Source organism: Alexandromys fortis, unplaced genomic scaffold (assembly GCF_014885135.2).
Source record: "Alexandromys fortis isolate MF-2015 unplaced genomic scaffold, M_Fortis_MF-2015_v1.1 scaffold_340, whole genome shotgun sequence".
NCBI lineage: Eukaryota > Metazoa > Chordata > Mammalia > Rodentia > Cricetidae > Alexandromys > Alexandromys fortis.
Genome location: NW_026068213.1, coordinates 708,281 through 718,495, shown reverse-complemented (window position 1 = coordinate 718,495; position 10,215 = coordinate 708,281). Strand labels below are relative to the sequence as shown.

Genomic DNA, 10,215 nt, shown 5'->3' with positions numbered 1-10,215 from the left:
TTGATTTCATTGGTTAATTAAATAAAGAAACTGCTTGCCCTGATAGGTTAAAACATAGGTGGGAGGAGTAAACAGGAGGAAGAGGAAGTGAGGTAAGACTCCTCAGGCAGACTCGACAGCTCTGCTCTCCCAGGCAACTCCGACCCTGGATGGATGTAGGCTAGAATCTTCCCAGTAAGCGCACCTTGGGGTGCTTACAAACATTATTAGAAATGGGCTAAATTAATATGTGAGAATTAGCCTAGAAGTGGCTAAATAGAAATGGGCCAAGCAGTCTTTAAATGAATAGTTTGTGTGTTGTTATTTCGGGCATGAGCTAGCAGACGGCCGGGGTGCTGGGGACACAGCCCCGCTGCTTCTATTTCAACAAGTTAATGGTTGTTTTCTTCTGCCACTGTTAAGGTGCCCATGGTCCTATAAACCACCCTATTCAAATTCACTGGAACACACACGTGTCAATAAAGACATGAAGATAGATGGATTAGGAGAGGAGTAGCAGGAATGGGACAAAAGATTATAATGGGTAGTTGAGTATGATCAAGACACTGTCATGGGCTGGAGAGATGGCTCAGAGGTTAAGAGCACTGGCTGCTCTTCCAGAGGTCCTGAGCTCAATTCCCAGCAACCACATGGTGGCTCACAACCATCTGTATTGAGATCTTGCGCCCTCCTCTGGTGAGCGGGCATACATCGAGGCAGAATGTTGTATACATAATAAATAAATAAATCTTTAAAAAAAAAGACACTGTCAATATCTACATGTATAAAAACATAATGAAATACAGTATTATATATATATATATATATGTATGTATGTATGTTTTTAAAAAAACTATATCTCGTGGCCCATATCTTTATTCCCAGCACTGGGGAAGCAAAAGCAAATAGATCTTTGTAAGTTGGAAGTCAGTCAATTCCAGGCTAGCCAAGTAAGTCTCTTTCAAAAAACAAACAATCCCTCCCTTTTAAGGGAAAAAACAAAAACAAAACCCTTAATCTGACTTTAAATAATCCCAATTCTTGGGGGAGCAGAGGCAGGAAGATTAGGTGTTCAAGGTCATCCTTAACTATGTAGTTCAAAACAAGGCCAGCCTGGGCTAAGATCTTATCTCAAAAAATGCTATCTGTCAAAATCAAAGGGCAAATTCCGTGTTAGGTAATATTACTCAATAAGTGTTCAACAACTTTTAACTTTTTAATGCTCAAATTGCCCTTTTATCAAAGAATTGTATTTGTACTTACTAGTTTATATACAAGCTACCAGCCTGGTCTATAGAGTGAGTTCCAGGACAGCCAGAACTACACTGTGTCAAAAATCAAAACTCAGTAAGCTGAAAAGGCTGCTGGGTGCGATACTGCCTTAGTCTTTTCAAAGATACAGGTGAGCAAAGTACTAAGTATGCTTTAGAAAAACATTACTAAAGCCAGTTCAGATAAAAGGAAAACAGGAAGAATAATGGGGTCAGGAGACCCAGATACAAGTCTGGTCGCTGTTATTAACTTATTTTCTAACTGTGACTCCATTTCTAGTCATCCACACATCTGCTTATTTTATTTGTAAACAGAGAGGTTGTTGAAGCCCTCTAGCTTTAACAGTGTGCAACTCTAGTTTAAATAGGGACAGTTTAAAGACTATTTACAACATTCCTGCAAATAGAGCAAAGATATTTTTGATCAAAGTATCTATCTTCTAACTCTGAAGTATCACTTATTTCTAGGAAGATGATAAATGTTCTTGGAGTTTTTTCAAAATGATAATCACAGGTACCTAAGAGTGTGGCCTGAGTCCTCGAGGTATACACCATAGTCCTTTGAGATCTGATGGTTCAGGTCCGAAAGAAGTGGAATCCTTATTGGCCCCAGCCCTCCCTGTCTTCGAGGAGTATTAATCCTGTAATAGACAGAATATCAGCCCTCAGATATAAATGACATATTAAAAATCAACTCTTTCCACACATGAAAGTACATAAATACAGGTAATATACATATACCCGCTTTATAACAAAAAACAGGCTACTGTACTTTCTATTTTCATGCTTTTTTTTCCCACTAGGTAGTATATCCACATCCTTTAAGTACTAAATGTTGATACACATAGCATTTTTAATGTATGAAATACCATATCTTATAGATCCCTATTGACAGACATAAAACTGACTGTATTTTTCTTTAGGTCTGCTGCACTCTTTCTGACATGTCTGTAGAAACCTTTGCTAGTATGAGTATAAAACTTATCTGTTTAAAAAACAGAGCCCCAATTTCCCAGAGAAAACAACACTGGAGGCCTGGAAAAATGGCTTGGTGATTAAGTGCCCTATTTGCTCTTCCAGAGGTCCTTAGTTTAATTCCCAGCACCCACATGTTGGCTCACAATCACCTATAACGAGATCTGATGCCCTCTTCTGGCATGCAGGTATACATGCACATAGAGCATGCACATATAAATAAATAAATCTTAAAAAAAAAGAAAACCACCTAAATTATTTGAAAGTTTCCCTTCGTTTACATGCATTTTAACTGTAGAAAGATTCAAAATCATTACAAAAATAATAAAGCAAATGAACAAGAAGATTTAATATTCTTCTATTAGTAATCAGGATATATTTGATACTTACAATTATAGCTCTCCAACCAATTGAACTTTGTCCTGCATATTATTCGACATTTTAATGTGTCTATAAAAATTGCCAGTGAGGAAAAACACTTGTGCATGTATTTATAAGTTCAATGAATTGAACGTTACATTTTAAAAAATCAAAAGAATTCTCAATAATCTTCACCATGTGAAAATTTTTCAGCCCAACACTACTGACATTATTCAAAACTCATATATCCATACACTTTTCAGATTTTGAGACATGTTGCTCAGCTGCTCTCCAGGAATGCTGAACCTTAAACTATGTCTGAGTGCCATTTCTTCACACCTTTAGTAACACTGAGGTTTTTCCTTCAATCTAGGCCAATGAGACAAGTTGAAATGGCATATCTTGTCATTTTAATTAGCAGTTCGTTACAGTTTGTTAGATAAAATATCTTCTCAGGATAATACATTTTTACAAGTTACTTTTAGCACTAATTTTTTGGTTTTGGATTTTGAGACAGGATCTTTGTAGCCTGCATTGACCCTGATCTCACAGAGATCCTTCTCTTTCAGTCACACTAGTCTAAAATTAATTTTTAAAAATGACTGCTTTTTGAAAACTATAAAAACTAATGACTGAGCTAACACAGTGATAACTATGTAACAGAAGTGTTTTAATTTTTCTTCACACTAAGGATACCCAAATTATTATAACATTAACATATTAAGAGCATCTGCACATGACTAGGCAATAAATCTACTCATTTTATCCCAGACTTAAAGCAGAACACTGACCAGGCCAGGTGGGTAAACTGAGAGTCGACAGAGCATGCCACCACTTCAGTATTTATAGATCTGAATTCTTCAATTCGGTCACCAAAAGCGATGATTTCAGTTGGACATACAAAGGTGCTGAAAGTTGAAAAAAGAAAACAAGTGAGTATTCTCAAAATAAGCATACACCTATATTTTCAAACAAGCGTTTGTTTATTATAAACACTTTTGAGTACATAAAAACATACCTTAAGGAGACAGCAGATAAATGAGTTTTCTCCAGCTGAAATTCTAAGACAGTATTTAATTAAATATTCTAAACAAGTTTTCAATTGCTTTTCAACCAATTTTCTTTTTATATTTTAATTGATCAGTGTGTGAGAAATGCTTCCTTCTTCCTCCCAACAGCATCCCCATTTCATAAGCTTTCAATATTTTGTAGTTTAGTGTGTTACAGATTTCAAGGGATCTAAGTTATATTTATATCATTTTGCTTGTTTTTCTTATTCCTATGGGCTAGCCTCCTCTACATGTAGCTTACAGATGAGGCAATACTCTTTAGTCCTACCTTCTGCTTCTGGATAGTTTCTCTTTCACCTTGTGTTCCAGCCCTATGTAAAATACACCTGGGGTAATATAAAATTTTAGCAGAACAGTTGAGAAGACATTATTCCAGGCAGTATTTCTTTTAAAAGTTTTCTTATCACTTTATGAGTGTTTTGCCTACATGTATGTCTGTGTAACATGTATGTGCTTCATACCTGAGGAGGTCAAAAGAGAGTATGAGGTCCCATGGAACTGGAGTTACAGAGGGTTGTAAGAGTCTATGTGGGTGCTGGGAATTAAGCATGGATCATCTGAAGAACAGCCAGTGCTCTTGACTGCTAAGCCATTTTCAAACTATGGTTAAACTAATTTAGTGAGCTGGAACCAATGTTAAAATATAAAAATGACAATACATTATACATAATGAGGATAGTTATTTATTAAACATTTATATATATATGTTTATATATTTATATTTATATAAACATTCATATATATATATGTCTATCTTCAGTAGTGATATTCAATCTTAACTTGAAGCTAGGTTTTGACCTTGAATTTTCAGAAAGGGACCACTTGGGAGAGCCAAATTGGAGAGGAATTTGGGAAGGTGATTATTTACCACTTTGTATGGAAGTTTTTCAGTATTTTGACATTAAGCATGGCTGAGCTTGGGCTGAGAATGAATGTTACCCTGTGTACATATCGATGTGTATTGGGTGACAATGAAATATGTATGGGTTATGGCCCAAAAATTTGAAAAACATAGATCTAGGGAAAAAGTTTCTACTTGAGTTCAATAGTGGATTTAAAAATAATTCAGTTGTTCAAACATAGCACTGCCATGTGCAAACAAATAGTTCTAACTGTCCCCGATAAACTGGGTGACAAAACATACTTTCATCCAGTATTTTCTAAAAAGGTTAATGGTAGATTCTACCTTCTTTCTTATTATCTCAAGAAATCTACTTCTGAATTCCATTAGAAATTAACTTATTCTTTTAGTTAATAGAGCCAGAGCATAGGCTTATTAGAGAGATAACTTCTTTTGGGTTTAAAGCCCTAATTTTATTAGAATTCTTTCCACTTGGCTTAGTACTGAAGGGTTGGCAAACTTTGTTCTACTGGTCATATCGTGCTTTTTAGTGGTGAAATTTCTCTGCAGCAAAACAGCAATCATGCATGTATATTTTACCTATAGGAATACGGGACAGCAGCACAGAGATAACAAGATTAAAATCTCTTACTCTTCTTTGTCCGATAGAGAAAATGCTAACTCCTGGCTTACAATGTTTAGAAATGAATTTACTTCTCAACTATATTGTTCTAGATTCATCTTATTGGACAAAGAAAGGTACAATGACATAATTAAAGGGACCTTTTTGCTGTTTTTTGTAACACCCCCAAAAATTTGAAATAGAAAAAAATAGGAGGTTGATATAACTAATTCTCTCTTTGTTGCTTTCTTTTTACTCTTTTCATGAATAAGGCAATCTCAGAATTGTATGTTTCAAAATAAACTCCTTGATGTGCATAACTACAAGACAATTTATGACTGACTTTATGGTCATCCAAAAAAAATGCTGCCAGAACTGCTACAGTCAGAAAGTATTACTATATATATTAAATAGATATTTCATTGTACAAATCTCAGGAAAATAATATAGCAAATAAAGATAGAAAAGCCTTTAAAGCAAACAAAACTATGTATTAACTCTTGCATTAGCTACTTACTAAAATATTATCAGTCTATTTTCTTGCCTTTGTGACTCAAATATGTGGTAGATATTACCTTTTTTCTCTCAGCTTGCCTTATTAAAAGAACCATCAGCTGAAAAACAAATTCTGTTTGTTGTCCTTGGATAACAAATGACAAAGACTGGCATTTAACTAGTGATTACTTGCATGTATTACTTACAAATCAAGTGGGTAGAAGAAAAAAACCAAGTATTTCCCACGATAGTCAGTCAGTTTGAGCTCCTTGAATTCTCCGTTTATCACAGCTGTTCCTTCCCAATAAGGTGCTGGCTTGGAGACTAAGAAAGAAAAACATAATCTGCTATAACACAGAAAGTTGTTGGAATGGCAGAGGGCAGCTTTAGAAAAACACTGAAAATTGAGGCTTCTAAAGCATTAGACTTCACTGGCAGCCTGGAAGCTTACAGACTTCTGAGAACTTGGAACAATAACTTACTGTTAGACGATATAAGATGCATAGAGTTATAAAGGAAACCAACTTCCCTGAAATGCAACATATATGCATTTAAAAAGCTGGTGATGTAGTAACAGCTGTGTGTTCATTCCCAACACCTTCAAGGTGCAAGATGTGGGGGTGATCCTATAACTCTGTAAGATAACTTTTGACAGGATTCCTGTAATAGCTATCACACAGCATGAGAAAGTCTGTGTCCCAATGGGTAACAGGTACTAGCAAGTACTTCAGGAGTGAGAGTGAGTTGTCGCCCACAACTGTGATAGGAGGAAATGCTAAGTTTCAGCTGGGTGCTAGTGAAAAACATACTTGTATATATAGAATTTTTTCAGGTTACTATAATTATTAACACACATTAACTGAATGAAATTAGAAAAATGTTTCTGCCCATGACCACAAAGCCTTACATTTTATGCTGTACTAAACACTCCTTAAGGATTTTACACAGACAGAAAATCATGTCAGGAAAAGGAATCTTGCTTTGAAAACTGATGTTTGCAAATGTTTGGCTTTGATTGAGTAACTGTAGTTATTTTGGTAAGATTTTTAAATAAAATTCCAAAAGCAGCCCTCTTTACCTATTAAAAAACAAAACAAAAACCATGGTGATGCACATCTTTAACCCCAGCATTCAGGCGGCATAGGCAGGTGGGTCTCTGAGTTCGAAGCCAGCGTGGTCTACTAAATGAGTTCCAAGACAGGCAGGGCTAGAGAGATCCTGTCTCAACCAAACAAACAGCTATGTCTTAAATGCATTAGCATAATGATTCTGGTAAACAGAGTAACGAAGACAATTTTAAATCCCGTCTATCATCAGTTTAACTACTGTTAACATTTTGATCTTTCCCACTTTCCAAACAGAAATCTGGGTCACGGTGCACATCTTTTCCTCTCACTGAAAATGTAAATTATGACATTTTTATGTTATTAAAGTATTTGAAAAAAATAGCCTTAATTGCTCTATAATATCCCCTTTTATGAATAAAAATTCTCATTTTCTCCTATTTTAGATCAGCCTGTATATAACACAGATATCCAACAATTACATACAAATTTGAAAGATTTTTGGTAAACAGAAACTACTATAACTACCAGTTTTTTTCTTTTTTACTTCCAAATACAGCTTTGGAATGGCTTTGTTTCCAACAGGAAGCATATTTGAGTAAACACATTTCAGAATATCTTCCTCAGGCAAGTGAAATCAATGGGACTTGGAAATATTATTGTCTTAAAGCAAAAACTGGCTTTCTAAAACAGTCCCAAAGTAGTTCTACTATGAAACTACAAAAGTTGAATGAGGTAAAACAGCCTTTCTCATTCATTGCATGTGGTAGCAACATGTCATTATCTCTGGAGGTTCAGAACTGTGAAACAGCCAAGGTGTCGTGGGCACATCTGTAAACTCGGCTCTCTGCAATGAAACACGAGTTTGAAGCCATTCTGTCAGATCTGTCCGGACCCTATACTCAAAAAGCAGGCCACAAACTAGCAAGTCTAACTATTTTCCACCGAACACTAGGACATAATGTGCTACAACAACCAAAATTCAAACATACACGTACAGAATGTCAAATAATCCCTAGAAGAGGGCTAGGGAAAAGCCAGTAAGACACGGGCTTTGTCTGGATGCTCTGGTCACTTCTTTTTGGCAGTCTTAATATCCAGATGCAGCAGGCCCTGACTTTCTCAGTGTCTACTTAGTCTGACGTGTCTTTTCTGAGAGTGGCCACTAGCTTCAAACACTGGACAGAAAGACAAATAATGAAAAGCCCAGTTGGCAGTACCATCAACCCAATAAACCCAATTGTGCCACTTCCACTCCCAACCCCAGTTTCCCTCCAAAATACTTCATTTTGTTTTTAGAAATATCAATATCCACTAACTGTACATATTTTGGGGAGATGACTTCCAATAAAAATCTTAGTATGTTACAAAAAAAAAGTTTGACCTTCTGAACATTTTGTTTAGCCACTTCCCTGCTTAATCAAACTCTCTGTGAATCATTATTCAACTTCTCAATGAACTCTCTTCCCTGGAACAGACAGGGCTGCTGCAGGCATTTTCGGACATTTAAGAAAGTCTTTTAGTTTGCACAACATCCTCCAAGCCTGCAAGCCCGGGACTAGGAACACCCCCATTTGTGGCTTTAGGGGTAACCGCTACCTCTCCCAAAATCTGGTCAGAGGAAACCATCTTTCTTCACACCAGGAACCCATCCTCACACCCACAAAGACAACGGGGTGGACCCAGAGCTCTGAGGCAGCCTTGGGGGAGCGGCCCAACTCCAGCCCCACCCTTCCGTAGCATCCACAAAAAGGGTCCAAGTATTCCCGAGTTTTTCCCCATTCACCCAACCTCCGCAGGGCACCACCTACTCTTGGCTTTGCTTAGATGCAGGGAGTGATCTGCGACCGAAACCCGGGACACCTCTCCCGGGTACACTTGTCCACCAGCGTAGAAGTGGCACTCATTTTCCCGGGTCCGGAACCGCTCCTCCGACTCCAAGCCCTGCAGAGCGTGGGTCCGCAACAGAAACAGCAGCAGCAGCGGCAGGATCAGCACCACCTTTCGGGTCCAGCGACGGGACGGAGTAGTCGAGTCCAGCAGCTTGGACCGCACCTCCATGACCGAGCGAGCGCGAAAACACGTCCCTCAGCTTAAGCTTGGAGTCCCCCGCCGCCAAGCGGCTAAAACGGCGCGCTAGAGACCGCGCGAACCAGGGCGCGGCCTCGCGAGACTTGCTCCGCCCCACTCCGCCCCCCCTGCCACGTGGGCGCAGGCCCCGCCTCGCACCCCCACGAGTTTCTGCGCCTGCGCCTTACAGTCGTCCAAGCAAGCAGAAATGTTTTCCGAACTTATCAAAGGCGTCTTTCAGGGTGGGGATGGGGGTGGGGGTGAGTGGCGACCCAAGTGCCGGTGTGCTTCCACGTCCATCACTATAACAGAGCTTCCCTACCCCTCACTCCATCTCTTTAGAAGTTCAAAGTAACCTATATGCTTGTGAAGGACTGGCAATATATACTTTTCGTTATTTCAAGACACGGTTTCTCTGTGTGGCCATGGCTGTCCTGGAACTCACGCTGTAGACCAGGTGGCCTCGAACTCACAGAGCTCTGCCTGTCTCTGACTCCTGGGTGCTGGGATTAAAGGTGTGCGCCACCACGGCCTGGCTGCAATCAATACTCTATTTAAAGTCACCTTCATACATTTTGTTGGTTTTGTTTTTGAGAGATCATGCTTGTGTGCACTTAGGGGACAGTGTGAACAATATAACGTGGAATGTGGTCACTTCCTTATTTCCCCGTCAAGACCTGAAACCCCTCCTAGCTCAGTGCAAAAGCGCAATTTACCCCTTTACCCATTGTTGCGTTGCCTCTACCCTTGACACCCTGCTGCATGCCCTGCCACCATTTAGTGACTGCCCCAGCGCCAAGAGGCAGCCCCACCATTTTAGCTTGTCAAGGACTGAATTGTGACGTCACCTGTCAGCTCCCTCATGCCCTAGCGCTGCTTTCATGCACTCCTAACCACAGCTCTATTTTAGACCCTGACCATCTTCTATTCACATCTTTTAAAAAATTATTATTAATGATTTTTTTTTTTTTTTTTTTTTTTTTGAGAGAGAGAGAGAGAGGGTTTCTCTGTTTAACAGACTTCTGGCTGTCCTGGAACTCAGTCTGCAGACTCGGCTGGCATTGAACTTACAGAGATCCGCCTGACATTTTATTTTAATGGGTGTTTTGTCTGAGGTGTCTGTGCATTGCTTGTGTGCCTGAGGCTCATAGTAGCCAGAAGACAACACTGAAAGACCCCCTGGAGCTGGAGTTACAATTGTGAGCTGCCACGAGGGTGCTGGGAATGAAACCCTTGTCCTTTGGGAGAGCAGCCGGAGCTTTTAACTACTGCCATCTCTCCAGCCCCCTAATTCCATCCTTAATATAAGAATTTTGAATATGGGCCGTTATTGTGTCTGGTTTCCGTTCCTCTACCCATGTTTGACCCAGTAATCTTCAAACCATACTTTCCCAAAGCACAATTGGCATGCATTATACCACTCTATTCGTCCAGTAATCTTTTCCCTGTAGTGTGATCTATTAATGTA

General features: G+C 39.0%; 1 protein-coding gene across 2 annotated transcripts in view; it reads right to left on the bottom strand.

Annotated features, from left to right (window-relative positions):
- The window catches only part of Prdx4 (peroxiredoxin 4), a 17,481-nt gene extending 8,641 nt beyond the window's left edge, over nt 1-8,840 (bottom strand). Inside the window, exons 1-4 of one of the 2 annotated variants that reach the window (XM_050130349.1) lie at nt 8,489-8,840; nt 5,820-5,937; nt 3,377-3,493; nt 1,769-1,891 (exon numbers count right to left, since the gene is read on the bottom strand). In XM_050130349.1, the coding sequence (XP_049986306.1) occupies nt 1,769-1,891; nt 3,377-3,493; nt 5,820-5,937; nt 8,489-8,738 (608 nt within the window). In that variant the 5' untranslated portion in view covers nt 8,739-8,840. The remainder of the gene's footprint in view (nt 1-1,768; nt 1,892-3,376; nt 3,494-5,819; nt 5,938-8,488) is intronic. The other variant, XM_050130348.1, reaches the window with a different exon arrangement.
- Between the last annotated feature and the right edge of the window lie 1,375 nt (nt 8,841-10,215).